Genomic DNA, 20026 nt, shown 5'->3' with positions numbered 1-20026 from the left:
GTGACACTGACATGTTAGGTGTGCCTTCTTGTTTGGCACACATCTCCAGGTCTATTCTATCTTTCTAGAAAACCTTAGTGCTATAGTTTTAAATAGTTCTAAATGTTAAAAATCATATCATAATCTCTCATGTATATTCCAGACCCAAATTAACTACTGTGTGTCATTATTTGCATATTTAATTTGCCTCTCCAATTTAGCATGCCTCAAAACAAGGTCTTGATGGAGCCCAGCTTGTTTAACCCCTTGTCCTCTCTGTACCAATAGACAGCACCACTAACCCACCTATTGCTCAAACCAAGCCTTGGAATATTCCTTGCTTACTTCTTACTGATTGCCAGTCCCTGCTAAGACATCTAAAGTTACCCCACCTCCATCTCTGCTCACTCTACTTACCCTAGTCCAAATCTCCATCATCTTTCCCTCGGATAGCAATTTCCCAGTCTTTGCCTTTCCTCTTTTGACCCTTTGCAATTCTTTCCTATTTCACTCTTTATGTAAATTACAGCAGCTCTCTCCTCCACTTGAGAATTATTATTAGCTTCACACATCCCTTATGACAAAACCTAAACACCTCACCTTGCAAGGTCATACCTACCCCTTGCTTCTTCTTCAACTTCATCTTCTATTTCCCTCACACATGGTCTTCGTTATGAGCCTTATGACCTGTCTAGTTATCTTCATTCATCTTCCCAGAATGTCTCCCGTCCCCCCAACCCCGCTGATTAGCTTGGCTGGTCCATTCTCCTCTTTGAACCCTTAACTGAAATATTACTTCTACCAAGTGAACTGTGTTAGCTACTTTTCTCATTGCTGTGACAAAATGCCTGGCTCCCTGACAAAAGCAATTGAAGAAGGGAAGACTGTCTTTTGTCTCACAATTGAAGAAGTGATGCAGTCCATCATGGCAGAGTAGGCATGATGGCAGAGTGTGAGGTGGCTGCAGTCAGGAAGCAGAGGGATGAATGCTACCCTTCAGCTTGCTCATTTACTCTAAGACCCTAGCCCACTAGAGGCTCTGCGCACATTTGGGACAGATTTTTCCCTCCTTTGTTAAATGCCTCTGAAAATGCCCTCTCACAGATGTGCTCAGAAGTGTGTCTTCTCAGAGATTCAAATCCAGTTAAGTTGAAAATGTAGATTAACCCTCAAAGGCTCTTCCCCCAACAACCACATTCTTCAAAGTTGCACCTTTACTATACTGTGTTACAACCTCCTTTAAAGTTTTCTGCCTGAAATGTAATGTATTCACTGTTAATGTTCAGCACCTGACATCATGATGGACCCCCAATTGATGGAACTGCTCAATTAGGTGCTAGTTAAATAAACAACTGACACTGCCCCCCGACCCCTGGCATGGTCATTACAGATTTCTGATTCTAGGTACAATAAACAAATGGTCTGTGCTGCCATGAAATGAATGCTGCCTGGTGATTGCTGGTCGAGGGATCACGGGTTGCTCAAGGCAGAGTTGTGGTATCTATAGAGGGAGGTGAGTCTTGTGTTTTCCTTTATCTGGGACCTGATACTTTTGAAGGTGTGATTTAAAAAAAAAAAAACCTCATCCTTAATATATGCTTAGGAGGAACTATCTAGGCATGGGTTTTTCTCAGGCTAAGAAATGAGTCTATTTCACAAAAGAACTAAAAACAGAGTTCTGATTCATAAATTTGCTAATGGCTTCTGCTTCCCAGGGGAACCGCCCATGTACAATGAAGCCTTTCTAGGGGCACAGCCTCAGGTCTGATGGGAAGGTAACTGCAAACATGAGTTCTGCCTGTAAGGAGCCAGCTCAACAGGAATACTCAAAGGGAGTGGCTGTCACCATGTTAGGCGGTGCCTGTCACTATGTTAGGTCCTGGTGCATCTTGCTAGAAGAATGCGGCTTTCCATACTTCTGTTTCAAAGTTACTGAGCTAGTCGACAACCACATGAATAAAAATGGCTATGATGAAAATGAACATGCAAATGAATAATTCATGAAAAATTTGAAAACAAAACTCAAGGAATCACAGGCAAGTCAATCTACAACCCAGGAAATAATTGCAGATCACAGGACAAGCATGAAAGTCTATCTTTGGTATTGTATTTGCTGTTTTCCTTTTACTTCTTCTTCTTCTTTTTCTTTTCTTTTTTTTTTGACTCCAGTAACTTTTGTGAGAAGTCTAAATTGCTTAATTACATAGCCTGTGAATGGGAAAACTATTGACTGGGTAAATGCAATACCTCTGCTTCTCGACCTTCACTGAACTGTGTAAGGGGAGAGGAGGGGATGGGCACAAGCACCAAGTAAAGGAAGCAGAGGCCTGGTCAATCTGGGGAAGGACAGAGCAGAGCATGAGGTTGCAGTGAGTGTGGAAGTCAGCACCTCTTTCCCACTCACAGGAGCCCTGGTTCCTTCCACCCCCTCATCTCTCTGGGAGCCCAGACTGTGAGAACTTCTGTGGTTTTAAAACAGTCTGTGCATCACTAAGAACCCTCACATGCATCTCCCGGCTTGGGTACCTTTATGTGTCATTTCCATCCTTATCTTAGCAGAGTTCTTGCTGATGCAGCAGCGATGCACAGAAAAACCCAGCCACTGTCAGAATCCACTGTGGCCACACAAATGCCAATGCCATGGTACCTGGATGTGACAGTCTAAAAAACATCAAATGCACCCTCCAGTGGCAGACCTTTACCCACGTGGCCTAGTGAGGAAACTCTCTAAGGCCCCTGGCAGAGTGGATGGGAAACCCTTCTTCCTTGCAAACTGAAAGAGTCAGGCTGAGTCCTTAATAATCCACTTTGCCCTGTTAAATCCTAGGAGATGAGTCTTCATTTCAACATGACCTAACTGGCATATATTAGACACTCAGTGAACACAGCTGTTATTCTTTTTATCAACATTCTGACTGATCCCCTTTCCACTCATCCTTTCCTCCCTTTTCTTGGCAGAAATAAGTAGAAATTCTAGATGCACCCCCCCTTTTTTTTCCAGGGAGACTTGGAACAAAGACTCGGGGGTGCATTTCCCTGGTGATGGCCCTTCCTCCACGCTACCATCTTCTGGTTCTTTCTTCGTGGAGCTCCTGGCTGACGTTCCCAGGATTCACTGAGAGGAGAGCTTCCCATCTGATGGGCATCTGTAGCTTCTCCATCTCTGTGGTACTATCGCTGCACCCTGCAGGAGAGCTGCAGCCCCGCCCTTCCAGATTGCAAAAGTGGATGCCCTGGGAGAATTAACATTAGGATACAACCTAATTTGGAACCTCTCAAGGCATTTCAAAAATATTTCTTTTTTCCCTCTCCCAGTAGATGAAGCCGGCAAATATGTCTTAGTAGATACAGAAAACATAGGTTCTTCTCCCCCCGCCCCCCCCGCCCCATTCAATATCTATTGAAGGGAGTCATGGTGGTCTGAATGGAGAGGGGTTGTTGGGGGGTCGGGTGTGATTTCTTGGTGATGAAATACACTGCGCAGGTCAGCCCCGATGGTGAACAGAAATGAGAAAGCTGACTGTGGGGGATGGAGGGAGTGTGTTATTAGGATACTGGCGCTTGATTGGGGTGGGGGTGGGGGCTTGCTTGTGAATGTGAGAAAGCAGGAGGCGTGCCAGGAGAGCGCGGGAAACATTGTTGGGGAGGCAAGTGTGCACATCTCTTTCCCCAGCGCCCAGGCTCTCTGCGGCCCCTGGCTGGGTAAGGGGTGTGATGTGGGAGTGGGGTGGGAGGGGGTAGCAGGCGGGGCCTGCCACGTCACTTGGAGAGTGTGTTGGGGAGGAAGGGCAGCGCGCAGAGCCGAGCTTGCTGCGGCTGCTGTTGCTGCTGCTGCTGTTGCTGTGGCTGCACCCAAGGCTTGAAGCTGTGGGGAGGTGGGTCCGGCGCTCAGGCATCCGGGCAGCCCCAGGGCGGTCTCCAGGGCCTGTCGAACACCTCAGAGGAGAAGGAGTCGGCTAGAACCCGACCTTGGCCAGACGGAGCTCGGTGCGGACGTAGGGCGGAGGCGGAGGCCGTGCTGGGGCAGGAGTCCTTGGCGAGCCGAAAGGAGGCGCATCTGGCGCTTGGGTGCCAGCGGCAGCCAGGGGTCTAGAGCAGCTGGACCAGCGCACAGGGAGCCGGGAAGAGCCAGCAGGTCGGGTGGTCGGTCCCCTGTGCCCGGGAGCCGGGTCTAGGCACCACTGAAAGCTAAACCACGCGCTTTTTCGGGCAGCCGGTTTCTCACGTGCGACAGTTTGCGGGTTTCAGGCATCCCGGTAATCTCCAGCACCCCGGCGCGGCTTACTGGAAGCCAGAGCCACATCTTCTGCTCCCAGATCTCCTCTCAGACCTAGGCTGGCGGAGGGACCAGCTGCAGGGCTCCCGGACCCAACCCGCAGGTCAGTGCGCTAGCCCCACCCTGAAGGAGGGCGCAGCCGGAGCTGGGAAGTGGGTGCCGCACTCCGGAGCTCGTGGCGTGGGCGCCGTCCTAGTGGCGGGGAGCGCACTGCCGAGGGGACATGAGATCGGAGAAATCCCTTACGCTGGCGGCGCCGGGGGAGGTCCGTGGGCCGGAGGGGGAGCAACAGGATGCGGGAGAGTTCCCGGAGGCCGGCGGCGGCGGCGGCTGCTGTAGTAGTGAGCGGCTGGTGATCAACATCTCCGGGTTGCGCTTCGAGACGCAGCTGCGCACCCTATCACTGTTCCCTGACACATTGCTAGGAGACCCCGGCCGCCGAGTCCGCTTCTTTGATCCCCTGAGGAATGAGTACTTCTTCGATCGCAATCGGCCCAGCTTCGATGCCATCCTCTACTACTACCAGTCCGGGGGCCGCCTGCGTAGGCCGGTCAACGTGCCCCTGGACATCTTTCTGGAAGAGATCCGCTTCTATCAGCTGGGGGATGAAGCCCTGGCGGCCTTCCGGGAGGACGAGGGCTGCCTGCCAGAAGGTGGTGAGGACGAGAAACCACTCCCCTCCCAACCCTTCCAGCGCCAGGTCTGGCTTCTCTTTGAGTACCCGGAGAGCTCCGGGCCTGCCCGGGGCATCGCCATCGTCTCCGTGTTGGTTATTCTCATCTCCATCGTTATCTTTTGCCTGGAGACCCTGCCCCAGTTCCGTGCAGATGGGCGCGGGGGAGGCAGTGAAGGTGGTGTGAGCCGCCCTTCCCCAGTCTCCAGAGGGAGCCATGAGGAAGATGAGGAGGAAGAGGACCCCTTTCATGCCGGCATCCCCCCTGGGGGGATGGGGACAGGGGGTGTGTCCTCACTCAGTACTCTTGGGGGCTCCTTCTTCACAGACCCCTTCTTCCTGGTGGAAACTCTGTGTATCGTCTGGTTCACTTTTGAGCTCCTGGTACGCTTCTCTGCCTGCCCCAGCAAGCCTGCCTTCTTCCGCAATATCATGAACATCATTGATTTGGTGGCCATCTTCCCTTACTTCATCACCCTGGGCACTGAGCTTGTGCAGCGACACGAGCAACAACCAGCGAGTGGTGGGGGTGGCCAGAACGGGCAGCAGGCCATGTCCCTGGCCATCCTCAGGGTGATTCGCCTGGTCCGGGTGTTCCGCATCTTCAAGCTCTCCCGCCACTCCAAGGGGCTGCAGATCCTGGGCAAGACCTTGCAGGCCTCCATGAGGGAGCTGGGCTTGCTCATCTTCTTCCTCTTCATCGGAGTCATCCTCTTCTCCAGTGCAGTCTACTTCGCAGAGGCCGATGATGACGACTCGCTCTTCCCCAGCATCCCAGATGCCTTCTGGTGGGCAGTGGTGACAATGACCACTGTAGGTTATGGGGACATGTACCCCATGACTGTGGGGGGCAAGATCGTGGGCTCTCTGTGTGCCATCGCTGGGGTCCTCACCATTGCCCTGCCTGTGCCAGTCATCGTCTCCAACTTTAACTACTTCTACCACCGAGAGACAGAGCAGGAGGAGCAAGGCCAATATACCCATGTCACTTGTGGGCAGCCTACACCGGACCTGAAGGCAACAGATAACGGACTTAGCAAGCCAGACTTCCCCGACGCCACCCGAGAACGGAGGCCTAGCTACCTCCCCACTCCACATCGGGCATATGCAGAGAAAAGGATGCTCACAGAGGTTTGACAGATGTGGGCAGGGCCTGCAGGAAAAGGGGAGCTCTGAGCAAGCCATCTCTCAGGCTTCCTTCTCATGCTTACTACCTTCACTAGCTCCAGTTGACCTCTGACTCCCTCTCCATGCACCTAGGACATGGCATCCTGGACCAAATACCTGGACTGTAGACTGCTGTTGCTTGATCCTTACAGCATTCAAGATTTCTCCATCTAAGGAACATTATGGAAATTTCAATGGTGCCACCCAATCATGCCCATCTGTCAAGTGGATGAGATATACATTTCTTTCAGTCCTTCCCTCCAGACTCTGATTTTTCATGCCTGGGACTTGTAATATCTCTAGGAATGGTGATTTCGGTAGGATAGAAACCAGCCATACTTGGGTCCCTTCTTTAGCTCCGCATTGGGGCATGCACCTTTCTTAGCTTCTGGTGACTTGGTCACTGACAGAAGCTGGAGCCTGGAACTAGAATTCAACTTGCCATTTTAGTCCAGTGCCCTGTCAAATCTGGCCATCCTGCAGAGGACCCTGGACAGAGCTCTTAATTGCACAGCCTCAGAAGAATTTGTGTCTTATTTTGGATGGAATTAGGGAAAATAGAGTTGGAGAAAATACAATCCAACTGGACCACTGGAGGACATGAGGGTCGGTTCTAGCCCAAAGGGACCAGTGGATTCTCCTAGGTATGAGCTGGCACAGGAGACACTGGCTTTGGTCCACATTAGTCTTCCCTGCTCTGATTGTGACTCTCTTTGAGCTTCCAGGAAGGCTCCTTCTCAGAGCCAAATATTCTTTCTGTGCAAGTGCCTTCCTGTGCTGAGGAACTGGAAAATGGAACCACAGAGCCAGGAGAAAAGACTGAACAGAGCCAAGCAACTGACTGGACCATGCAATTGAAGCCAGGGAACACTTAGCAGAAACTGTCACCTCAGAGGGGAAGAGGGACTCTGCTGCAGAAAGCAACCTTATTTTCCCTCTTTAACACGAACCTCATCTTTCTTCCTGGGAATCTGACCTAGGATTGCAGTTGAAAATGTTCTAAAGCAACCCCAGCTTTAATCAGTCTGCAGACAGGCGAGTGCATACATTGGATGCCAGCATAGGTTTCTTCCCACGCCATGCCACAGGCAGTGGCATGCAGTTTTAGAGTCAGTAACAAGCAGGGTCCCTTTGCTGCAGGCCTTACTCTTAGAGGGTTTTGCTGAGTCAAGAAAACCTTTGCCTGCTCTGTCCCTCCCACAGAGCTGCATCAGGCCTGCTCTAACTGATAAGGTAACTCGGTAGTTCCACCTGGACCAAGCCATCTCCTTCCTTTGTGAAACCACTGCCACCTCTTCCAGCTGCCCACTGCCCCCTCCCAGCTGCCCACTGCCTCTCTCCCAGCTTCCCACTGCCCTCCTCTCAATTGCCCAGTACCCCCTCCCAGCTGCCCTCTTTCCCCTCCCAACTGCCCACTGCCCCTTCCCAGCTGCCCTCTTTCCCCTCCCAACTGCCCACTGCCCCCTCCCAGCTGCCCACTGCCTCTCTCTGAGCTGCACACTGCTCCCTCTCACCTGCCCACTCCCCCATCCCAGCTGCCCACTGCCCTCTCCCCTCCCAGTAACATTGCCGTCTGGTTTTTGCCATTGATAAACTGTGATATGCTGTTCTCAGCTCTTCTGGGTACAGTTCTGAAATGGAAAGGACTGTTAACACATTTTTAATTTTATATCTATGCTTTAAGACTCTTCTATGGGAATTTTTTTTAAGATGATTTTCTTGAAGAGCAACTTTTGAGGGCCTGACTCTGGGATGTGGTTTGAGAGGCAGTCTGGCTTTGATGAGTGCCAGGTCACAACTTGGATTTTGTCACAGCTTTACAGGGTAACTTTGATGTCACAGTCCCTGTTTGTGCCTCAGTTTCCCCACCCATTAAATGAGAATATTAATGTCTTCCCCTCCCTACCTCATGGGGAATATCAATAAACTCATCCAGGAAGGTGAGGGAGATGCTATGCAAATGTGTGAATTATAGTAATGGATTTGAATTTTAGCTCATTATCCTGCCTTCCTATCTCACAGAGGCAAGTCTTTCCCTCACAGGTTTCTGCCTTGGCTCCAAACCCTAAGAATGGAAGGTTGTGAAACATTAGCTTTCATTTCTTTTTGGCCTTTTGGCCTCCTGGGCTTCTGTTCTTTCTCTTAGCCTTCAGAATGGAGTATAATCTTGAGATAGGCTAGGTGGAATCGTTCTAGGGCCAGAGGTCACTTTCTGTGGAACTTGGCTTCTCCAAACTTGCAACACAGTAGGAGACAAGAGATGTTCATGACTCTGAAATCTCTTCCAAGGCCAGAAAGTGCTATTTTTTCCTAACTTCTTCAATTACTCCTGAGCCCACCCAGTGGCCAAAGGGATGCCCCAGCTGAGGGTAAATGTGGGGATATGAATTCATACACCTGAGTGTGTGTGTGTGTGAGAGAGAGAGAGAGAGAGAGAGAGAGAGAGACCACCCTCATCACCATCCCTGTCCCTAGAGAGAGAGAGAGAGAGAGAGAGAGAGAGACCACCCTCATCACCATCCCTGTCCCTACACAAACATTTCCTTTTCAAGTTAGAGCATGCCTGAAAGTAAGAGGTTTGTGGAGAGCCTAGCTCTCTGGGGACTCTGGTTGCTGTAGCAACCTTCCAGACTGTCCTCTCTATCTTCTGATTTGGATATCAAGGGAGAACAGACTACATATCCCAACTTCTCAAATGAGAGCATTTTCTATCCATTGGTTTAGGCACTGGTGGAGCAAAGACAAGGACTCAGGCCTTTGGAAAACATGGAGGAAGTAGATCCCCAACATTTCCTCCCTGGATCTTTCTTCCCGGTCCCTCACAGGGTCCCTGAAGCTGCCTCATGTTAATATTGAGATTTGGAAACTTGGATGCTAAGAAATTGCCCAATTAAGCAAACATCAATGTTAAGACTTTCCAAAGGAGACCTGGGGGAGGGGTATAATGTATCTCTCCCACAGCAGCCAGGCTGGGCTTCGTGGAGAATGGACACCAGTCTGAGCTCTCAGATTGAGGCTCTTCCCAGCTCTAAGAGAGACAGAGAAGAATGAGACTCATTTCTCCCAGGGAGCGCTCCTGCTCCTGGCAGGACTCTGAGGTGATTCTTGAGATGATCAGAGAAAAACCGAGAGGCTAAGTCCCAATCTAATTTCTGTGGAGAATTTGGTTTGGTGACCCCTCCCTATCTTTGAGCCTGCCCATGTGGATGTTGTGACTTGAGCATCAAGAGAATATGCACCGTGTGCTGCCTCAACAGCTGGAATGGGATTACAGCTGCCTGGGAAGGTGAGGTCCAAGCCATCCTGTCAAATGACTTGAGCCAGTGGGGCCTCCCAGAAGACTTCCTGGGACTGCCAGACTCTGCCTGGGGTGAGGACACGCCTCCTGCCTGGCATCCCCAAGGAGCAAGGGACAGCTGGCCTTCTTTTTACCTGAGGTAGGTCCCCCCTGTAGGGGGATTTCAGCCCTGATTTGACTCAGCCTTTCAGGGTGGTGGAGAGGGGAGGTGGGCTTGGGTGTGGGGACGCAGGGTTTCCCTGTCTGCCTTCTCTACTGTGTGATTCTCTCTTCCTCCACCAGCTTCTGTTCCTCCCTTTCTTTCCTCTTCTCCAGCCTCTCACCATCTTTCTGACCCTCTCCTCCTTACTTTTGTGTCTTTTTTCTTCTCTACTTTCCTTTTTTCTTTTTCTCCTTCTCCTGCTGTTTAAACTTCTTTAAACAGATACACACACAAACACACACACACAGACACACAGACACAGACACAGACACACACACATATGGCCCTCTCTTTATCCTTTTTGGTTCTTGGGAGCCCCTGTGGCATTACTGTCAGGGCCATACCCTGGGCTCTAGGACAGCTGTGACCCAGGGTTTTGCTAAGAAGGTTGATCCGTGGGCAAGGACCATTTCCATAGTCCCCTGACTTCTCAGTGTCCCATTCTTTTCTTCCACACTCCCCACCCTTACTAAACAAGATGAGATTCTGTGGGGTTGGAAAAATGTCTTATTGGACATGAATATGCCAAGATAAAAGAAGGAAGGGGGCAGGGAAGAAGGAATGTGGGGAGACAGAGGTAAAGAAAGACAGAGAATTTGTTAAGTTCAGGTGCTCTGCCATTTAGCACTGGATTGTGCCCATCTCAGGATCCCCCAACCTTAAGAGTCTTGCAGAGAAGTTTAAGTCAGAGGAACAGTAGAAATAGTAAAAGAGAGAAAACGGGGCTAGCCTGGAGAAAGCCTTAACCTGGGGCAGGGCTGGGTATGGATGCACATTTCCACGAAGGCTTGCTCAGCCCCTAGCTGGCTCCTTTGTGTGCTCAAGACAGAGCAAGAAGAAAAGTCACTGTCCCCAGTGGTATAAAGGGTAAAGGGAACTTCTTGATGTGGGAGATTGAGATTTGCCTGCCAGTTCATAAGGAGTGTGTGGATTGTCCCTGCTAGAAGTCGTGGAGAATAGGGTAAAGTCCCATCTATATCAAGACATCATGGGCCCAGAAGGGTTAACATAGGCTGTTAAACTGGCACCGGACAACTTCTGCTGGTGACATAACTGCTCTGAAACAGATAGTGTTGATAATCACATCACTAAAAAACTAACCCATAAAAGCATTGAATTGGGTTGGGGAGACATGAATCTAATAACCCAGGTCTTTTCACTTAGCTGGTACAAATGTTTGGTTTTTAAGTCAAGAAGCTCAGCATCTCTAAGGATGGATCATGATGAATATGTGGACTGGAATGACAGTTTGTTCCTTCTGCCGCCTGGGGACACTTTAGAGCTCTCCTGTGACTGTTCCTTGCCATGGTGTGTGTGTGTGTGTGTGTGTGTGTGTGTGTGTGTGATATGGTGTATGTTGTATTAGTTTTAACACACAAACTATCATGAGATTTACATGTTTTATATTCCTCTAAAGACATGTCAGGCCATTCTTTGAATAAGCAGGCACTGGACTAGTCACAGTCTGTTGGACGTCGTTCATTCTATAGTAGGGTTATTCAGGGAGTTCAATACTTTATTGCCCCAAACAATCCCCTCACACACACACACACACACACACACACACACACACACACATGCACGCACCCCAAAACCTCCCAAACCACCAAATCCTTGTACCTGTAAGCTACAAAAACCAAGTTTTGTTATTTCCACCCCTCCCCCACTCTTCTCTGAGGTCATTATTAACCCTCAACAACCCTGTGATAGAAGCTGGAATTCGTCTATGCTTTGGATAAACCAAGGTGGTTGGGGGTAACAGTCAAAGCTCTTACCTTTCAAGTTATTACCACACCTCAGTCCTGATCTCACCTGCAATTGCTGGGTGCCCACAAGGCCCTGTCCTTGTCTCCTGCTGAGGCTTCCCCCGCCCACCACTGCCCAGGTGGTACCTTCTAGTCCTGTTTATCTTTTGCTAAAAGATCCTTTCTTCTCCGACCCAGGCTTTGCTCAGGGCAGTATTCCTGTCACCTTGCATCTCTATGTAAATGCCAAGAGAGAGTCCCAAGGGATGTCAGACTCCCTGGACAGGCTGGCTGGAACTGCCATGCAGCTAAGATTGGTCTTGACTGTGTGTTATTGCCAGAGGAAGGAAAATGTGTTCTCCTGTTGACTGTCACTGTCACTTAGAGGACGAAGAGGAATTCATCCCTTCATAGGGTTTTCTGTCCATATCCCCTCAGACTCCTCTGTGCAGATGCCTCAGGGCCGAATGAGGCCTGTAGTGTAGGGCTTGGGGGAGGGGCATGACACAGCTTCCCAAATACAGGCCACTGGGATGACAGCTGGGCGCTTCATTCTCATATTGTAGGGTTTCCCCCATGAACCGCCTTGCTCGAGGGCCCTGTGGGATGGGACCTGGTCATGTTTGTTATGTCCCTTTGCTGTAAACCGGAGAAAATGGTTTTCCTGGCCTCTTTGTCCCTTCTATGTCCCCATACTTTTGCTCACCTTACAAGGGGGGTGGAACAACCAGTGACCACTCTTAAAGGGCTATCCCCACAGGACAATGACTCACAGAACTCAAGAAAGAAGTCTGCCGACAGAAAGTAAATGTTGACTCTGGTCTAACCCTTGACCTCTTTGGGGCCTAGCCCTGCTGGGTTTTAGGGCGATTCTTTAAACAAAACAAAACGAAACAAAACAAACAGCCAACTCTAACCTTACCGCCTCTACTTTAGAGAGAATTTCCCTTAATCAAGTTCATGGACCCAGAAGATTATCTGTCCCTAGAGAATATCCTGGAATCTTAAGCAGACTGCTGCAGGCTGCAAGGAACACATTCAGATCCTGGCCCTTTGGTGAGCGAAAAGCCGACATTTCAAAAGGAAATTGTAGCCACGCAGTCTGCTGGCACTGCTATTTTTGATATGCTTGCTGTTCTCTGGGGGCTCGACAACCACTGTCTCCTGGAGACAGACAAGGCTGCTCCTGGCAGCAGAGATGTGCTTTGAGACAGCACACGGCATGGTAGTCCTGCTGTGGGCTGGGAGGACAGGAGGCTGTGCCATCACCTCCTTCATCTCCAGGAAGCAAGCGCATGGCCATGCATCTGCAGAAGTCTGGCTAGGCCCTTGCCTAGGGAAACTGACCTTGCTCTGCAGCTTCCAGGGGGTCAAGGAGTCCCAATAGTCCCTGTCATTCACAAAGCCTCTGAAACCTATCAGAGCTCTGCGGCACTAAGTGGTGAAGGGGAAGGGTGCTAGATTCGTTTCTCCCACTGAATGAAGTATGCAAGTATGAAGTTGATCTGTGCCTCTGTTTCCCTCTCTGTCACATGGGGGATCAGAATAGCACAGATCCCCTGGAGTTGTTCTGAGGATTGAAGGAGTTAATATATGTACAATGTTTAAGAGAGTAATCACTGTTTAAAATTGACTATTTTGGCTGTTGCATTTCTATAGCAGTGAAAGTATGTAGGTAGGCAGGCAGGCGGGTTTTCTCTTTGGTAGTAGGAGAAACAGGTACAGAGGGGTTGTGACATGTTCAGGAGCACACAGCTATGTGTGGTCCATTGCTAATGTTACAGGACAGAATGTAGTGGGGGTGTGACTGGTAAGAGAAGGAAGAGTAAAGCTGTGGCTCCTGGCTGCGTACAGGTTTTTCTTACCTGCCACTTTGTCTCTGTTAGAAAAGCTGTTCGTGTTCTTCTGTGCGATTTTTCTCTGTGGGGTTTGGAAGTTCATGAAGATGTGTATCTGCATCTGTGTCTGTGTGTGCAACTATGTCTACAGCCATGTTGGCACCTGTGTCTGCTCCTGTGTCTACATCTGCACCTGCATCTGTGTCCACATCTGTGACTCTGTCTACGCATCAGTGTCTGTCTGCATCTGCATCTCTGTATGTATCTGTATGTATCTGCAGAGATGTATCTGCATCTGTCTGTGCCTGCACCTGCAACTGTCTGCACCTGCGTTTGCATCTGTCTGCTTGCCACTGTTTGCATTTGAATCTACACCTGCGTATGCGTCTGTGTCAGTGTTTATGTATTTGTGTCTGCTTCTGTATCTGAACCTGCAGCCAAACCTGCATCTGTATCTGCATCTGTGTCTGTAGCTGCTTCTGTGTCTAAACCTGCACTTGAATCTGTAACTGCATCTGTGTCTGCATCTGTACCTGCATCTACATCTACTTCTGCATCTCTCTCCACACAGCTCCCCCCATATTCACCTTGTACAGGGAACTCCTTTCTCTTGAGTCCCTTGTTACTGTGATTACTATTATCTTCCATCTGGTCCTCATCTTCACTACCCATTTGTTCCCTAGCCACCTTCATGCTGTATCGTGCATCCTCTGCTTTGCAGGTGGGAAGTCTTTAGCATCCGTCTTTAAGATATGCTGCATCTTCTCTGCCCTCTTTTAAGGTAGAGGAGGCAGGAGACCCTGGAGTAGGAATAAGCTGACTTCTGATTCATATGTCTCCACTGGAGAGCTATTCTGGCTTTCCTTGGGGGGCCTACACAGCCCTGAATGTACTGCACATTCCCAACTCACTTATGCCACCCCTACAACTTCTTACGAAGGACCCAGCCTGGCCAAGGCAGTATGACTGCCCTCTATTTCTGGACTCAGAGCTTCCTGATTTGTTTGCCTTTGAAAGTGAACTTGAGCCTGTACCTCATTTAACCTCACCAAGCTCCAGTTTGACATCTGCAAAACAAGGAAGGTTAGCCTCTCACAGCAGCATTGTAATGAAGCTGCCAGTTAAAGGGTGTATCCAGCTCTGACTAGCTGAGGGACCCCTCACTGACACTTGGGTGGGGGTGGGGTAGCTAATCCGTGTACATCCTCAAAGAAAGACAGTGTCCCTGCTGCTTGCAACTACTAAAATGTATTATGACATTAAAAAATAGCCAGGCGTGGTGGCGCACGCCTTTAATCCCAGCACTCGGGAGGCAGAGGCAGGCAGATCTCTGTGAGTTCAAGGCCAGCCTGGTCTATATAGTGAGTTCCAGGACAGCTGGGGCTACAGGGAGACCCTGTCTCGAAAAAGACAAAATAAAACAAAAAGACTCTGGATAGTTGTCGGTTGTACCAGAAGGCTGTTTGTGTAGAGGATTCACAGCAGAATTTCTTTAAATAACCGCACTAAGGATATGATTTTGTATGCAGAAATGTGTGGCTGCATCTTGGAAAGCCAGGGTGGATATAGTGGAAATCTATATATATAGTTTTTACAACCAAGTTTGTCTCTAAACCTAGTCTGAAGGCCCTCACGTCCCCCCCTTTCCTCTGGGCATCACAAAGAATAGCATTGAAAGTTATAGATGAGCAGAATATGGAACTACAGGGGGCAGTAGGTGCCTCCCTTAAGAAGGAGGAAGCCAAAACAAACTAACAAAACGAAAAAGGAGGAAACAGATAGAGAAGTGAAATTATTACATCTCAAGACAGCAAGGCACTCAGGCAGAACTGACTCTGGGACACTCATTTGCTGTCCAATCCCAGCATCTACCTATAGAAAATGGAAACCTGGGGCTGGAGAGATGGTTTGATGGTTAAGAGCACTGGCTGCTCTTACAGAGGACCTGGTTCAGTTTCTAGCACCCACATGATGGCTACAGTTCCAGAAGATCTGATGCCCTCTTCTGGCTTCTGTGGGCATTGCATTCACATGATGCACTTACATAGATGCAGGCAAAGACACTCAAACATAAATAAAAATAAATAAATAAAAATTAAGAAAATGGAAACCTAAGGATTATATGAACTTAAAAGATAAGTGAATAGCTTTGTTCATTTCCTAGTCAACCAAACTCTTTGTCAGAGCTTCTTGTAAGAATGGAACTAAGTGATTTTGAATTTTATCCCTCTCTCCTTTGACTTTCCAGGGTACAAGGGCAGCAGGCCTGGATGGGGAACCCCAGATCTGACAGTTTCTGCAATATTAAGGAAGCACTAAATAGTGTCACCCTGAGAAGGACCAAAGGTATCTCAGCACTGAGCACAGAGAAGCTTGAGAGCTCTGGCCTCTCAGCAGCCAAGCCCTGGGCTTCCCCACTGAGCCATCAAGAGTTTCCTTAACCTTTTGAGGTTTGGCACTTGTGCTGAACTTACTGGCCAGTATGAAGAAAACAGTGAGAGATTAGAAATCAGGAAAGCTAGAGCTTATTGGGGGCTTTCCTATTTGGTGGAGGAAAGAAAGAATGCAGAAAGTTAGAGACTTACCCAGGAGTGCAACCTTCTGAAGACTTTGGAGCCAGAAATCAGCTTTTGGTCTCTTCTCTGCACTTTCTTCCCCTTGGAGGAGGGGGAGGGAGGGAGGGAGAGAGAGACAAGTTGCTGTTGGGTTATAGATCTCTTTTATAAATCACAGGACTAGGGGTGAGGAGGAACAAAATTTCCAGAAGCCATGGTGACTGAGCCATATATCAGACAGCTCCCAGATGCTTTAAGGCAATTTGGCCTTGCTGGAAAGAGAAGAAAAGTTTAGAAGGAGGAAGGAACATAGCTTGTCCTCCCTACAGAAGGCTTCTGTCTGTGTTTTGTGGGAGGGAGCATGTTCATCCAGGAGCCTACCTTCCTGCGTCAGCAGGAGCCCAGCACACTTCTTTGGATGTGGGTATGCATTTAATTTATCCACTCACTTGTTCATTTACTTTTCCTGCTTGCGTCCTCCTGGTACACTGTTTTATGTGACTGCAGAAATTCCGCAGTCATTTCAGGTCCTTATAAGAGGTCCTAAATTGTCACTTTTGGCTTATGGGCCAGATGTGATACCACATCAAGAGTAGACATACAGGTCTGGATTTTCGGTTTCTTTTCAAAGCAGATGTTTGATTTTATCTGTCCTACCTGTCTACCTTCCAGCTATTGTGGGAGGAGGTGAGACCCTTAAGGACCTTAGTTTCCCACTAGGCCTCACCTCTTAAAAGTTTCCACCACCTCCCAATAGCACCAAAGTGGGACAGAGGCTTTAACATATGGGTCTTTGGAGAGCATTTATGATGCAAACTATACGGACCAAGTGTGTTGGCCCATGCCGTAATCCCAACACTTGGGAAGACCAGAAATCCAGAGTAATCCTCAGGTATATAGTGAGTTTAAGGCCAGCCTGCACTACGTTAGTTAGACCCTGTCTCAAAACAAAACAACTAAACAGACAAACAAACAGACAAAAATAAAAACAGGGCTGGAGAGATGGCTCAGTTGGCAGAATGCTTGTTCTTGCCTTACAAGCATGAGGACCTGATTGTGATCCCCAGCACTCAATTAAGAAAAAGCTATGGCAGTGTACTCCTGTAATCCCAGCGCTGGTAATGGGGGAGGGGACAAAGACAAGACGATCCCTGGGGCTTGCTGGCCAGTCATCCTGGAGGAATCAGTGAGCTCCAAGTTCAGTGAGAGACCCTGTCTCAAAAACTGAGGGGAAGGAAGGGTTGGAGAGATGGCTCAGTGGGTAAGAGCACTGGCTGCACTTGTAGACTTGGGTTCCAATCCCAGCATCCAAATGGCAGCTAACAACTGTCTGTAACCAGTTCAAGGGGTCCTCTATAGGTACCACACGACATGAGTGCACTTACATTCATGCAGATATAACACTCATACACATATAATAAAACTAAATAAATAAAATTGTTTAAAAATGAAGGTGAGGCTTGGCGAGATGGCTCAGCAGTTAAGAGCACTTGCTGCTCTTGCAGAGGACCCAAGTTTGGTTCCCAGCACTTACAAGATTGCTTGCAATGATCTGTAATGACTCTTCTGGCCTTTGCAGGTACTGCACACATGTGGTGCACATGCATTCAGGCAAAACACTCATACATATAAAAAATAGATTTTTTTAAATAAGGTGAAGCTTGATAGTATTGTTTTGTCAGTAAATAATATTCGAAAACCTAGTTTTTCAAACTAATCATGTGCTAATAAAGCTAATAAATCCTAATTAGCAGTGATAATAAAGTATTTTTTAATAATGGATGAAGAGTGACTGAGGAAGGCACTCAGTATTAACTTCTGGTGCATGTGCCAGTAACATAGTAGAAACCAAGGAAAAAAGACAAGAAAGAATCTAGGAATCATTATGACATCACACAGAGAAAAGGATGGGTACAGAGCCATCAGCTGAGCACTACAAGCTGAGTGCCAACCCTCATCCAGGAAAGCCACACAACATCACTGAGTCCCTGTTCTTACTCCATGAAAGTCCTGGCTATCAAGAATGAAGTAGCAGGCTAGAGAGATAGTTTAGTCATTAAAGGCTAGGGCTAATAACGAATATTACAAGAGTTTGGTTCCCAGGATCCACAATTGAGGGTCATTTCTTCAGTTCCCTTTTGCTGGGCATGGTGATGAACACCTTAATCCTAATACTTACGAGGCAGAGGCAGACAGATCTCTGTGAGAACAAGACCAGCCTGGTGTACATAGTCAATTATGGGCCAGCTAGGGCTACGGGGAGACCATGTCTCAGGAGAAAAAAAAAAGCAAAAGAATAGAGTGGGGTCCTGTTGCCTGACCTCGTGTAAGTGGGAGGTAAACCTCAAAGCTGAAATGGCCAAACACTGTTTTATTTTTTTGTTTGTGATCTGGTTTGCAATTTGTGTCTTTGTTGCTGTTGTTTGTTGTTGTTTAGGAGTGTGTGTGTGATAGGTGTGTGATAGGTGTGTGTGTGTGTGTGTGTGTGTGTTTCATGAAATTTGTTGACAACAGAGTTGAGACTGCTCCCAGAACAGTTGCCTTAGGAGGGAGACATGAAAGGCTCCCCTCATTGCCTACATTTGCCAATTGTTTTATGAAAACAGTTTAGGGCTGGAATTCAAAAGGACAGTTGCTGTTGTAGTTAGGGCCAGAGTGAGCTCAAATTCCTTAGGTTTATGAGTTTAAGAGACTTCACAGGAGTCACCTCTCTTTGAGGACAATATTCACTTCTGAAAGTCAGAATCTAAAGGATTTTATACTTTCTGTCTTCTAAATATTTGCCACCTCTAGTAGAGCAGAAGAGATTAGATCAGCCTGGTATAACAGAATCAACTGTGAGCCTTCATTCTATGGCTGTCAGCCTTACTTTCCCCAGTAGGTATATGTCTGAAGAGTTGGAATTGAGCATAGAATAGAATCACTTTCCTATTAGAAGTGGCTTTTAATAAAACTGTGCCCACAGGCATTAAAAAAAATGACCCATTGTAGACAAACTTAAACAATAACATTGGGGCCTGGAGAAATGGCTCAGTGCTTAAGAGCACTGATTGCTCTTGCAGAGGACCTGGGTTTAGTTCCCAGCACCCACATGGCCGCTAACAACCGTCCATAACTCCAGTTCCAGGGGATCTGATGCCCTCTTCTGCCCCCAGCAGGCATTGCATGACATGGGTGTATGTACTTACATACATGCAGGCAATACACTCATATAAAAATAACATGCAGTCAATAGAAAAAGGAACTAGAATCTAGACTATTGTCTTCATACAATCTGAAGTCCTTCTTGAGAGCTGAAGGAGTGCTATTGCTAGAATGGCTGAACAGATCTGAGATTTTTTTTTCTCCCAGTGGAGAAGTATATATTTCACAGTGGGGACTAAGAGAAAAGATTCCAATCTCCTCTGTCCAGAACTATATTTAGACTATATTTGCAGGTGTGGAGCATGGCACTTCTTACCCCTGGGGCCATGCTGGGAGGAGGACAGATGTGAGGACATGGTCCTGGATACTAATACCTTGCTCTCTCTTCTGACAGTACAGGAAGGGGACAAGACTTGCTTACCAGGGAGGGAGTCAACACTCAGCTCTGCCACCCATTGCTTCTGAGTTGTGTGACCATGGGAGAATTAGGGACCTCTCTGAGCCTTGATTTCCTTTTCTGTGAAACTGAGCAACCAGGATTGACCCTTTATGGAATTACAAGAGATAGTGCCAACCCTGTTTATGTCTGTCATGTAGGAAGCATTCAGTAATATCTAGTTGTTTTCTCTGTGTATGTGGGGGGGTGTGCATATATGCACATGTGTGTGGATACATGCACTTGTGTGTGCAATGCAGAGACCAGAGGAGGACACTAGGTGTCCTGGCCTACCACTCTTTGCCTTATTCCATTGAGACTGGGTATCTCACTGAATCTGGAGCTAGGCTGGCAGCAAAGCCCCAGAGATCTTCCTGTCTCTGCTTCTCACAACCCTGGAGTAACAGGCTGTGTGTGGCCATGCCCTGCTTTAAAAATACTGGGACTTGAACTTGGGTCCTCACGTAGCAAGTGCTATAATAACCCACTGATCCATCTCGCCAGCTCCTAGCTGTTATTTCCACAACTTCTTTCTGTTTTCTGTACTTCAGTGGGGTGCTGAGATGTAACAAGGCCCATGAATCTTGTCTGACCATGAGAAATACTTCAAGAGCTCTTAAAATCAAAGTCTTTGGGGAAATATATATGATATCATATTATGATATATATCATAATTTAAAAATTTTTAAATTGATTTATTTTATATGTATGAG

General features: G+C 48.0%; 1 protein-coding gene across 1 annotated transcript; it reads left to right on the top strand.

Annotated features, from left to right (window-relative positions):
- The first annotated feature begins 3621 nt into the window (after positions 1 to 3621).
- Kcna6 (potassium voltage-gated channel subfamily A member 6) lies at positions 3622 to 18231 on the top strand. The gene is made up of 2 exons (XM_008825452.2): positions 3622 to 8508; positions 18199 to 18231. The coding sequence occupies exon 1, from the start codon at positions 4479 to 4481 to the stop codon at positions 6063 to 6065; it is 1587 nt and encodes a 528-aa protein (XP_008823674.1). The 5' UTR covers positions 3622 to 4478; the 3' UTR covers positions 6066 to 8508; positions 18199 to 18231.
- Positions 18232 to 20026: the final 1795 nt, after the last annotated feature.

The sequence above is a fragment of the Nannospalax galili genome, unplaced genomic scaffold (genome assembly GCF_000622305.1).
Source record: "Nannospalax galili isolate Female #2095 unplaced genomic scaffold, S.galili_v1.0 scaffold589, whole genome shotgun sequence".
Lineage (NCBI taxonomy): Eukaryota > Metazoa > Chordata > Mammalia > Rodentia > Spalacidae > Nannospalax > Nannospalax galili.
This window is presented reverse-complemented; position numbering and strand designations above follow the sequence as displayed.

Coding starts and splice junctions, on each gene's coding strand:
- Kcna6 (XM_008825452.2), top strand. CDS start 4,479: ATGAGATCGGAGAAATCCCTTACGCTGGCGGCGCCGGGGGAGGTCCGT.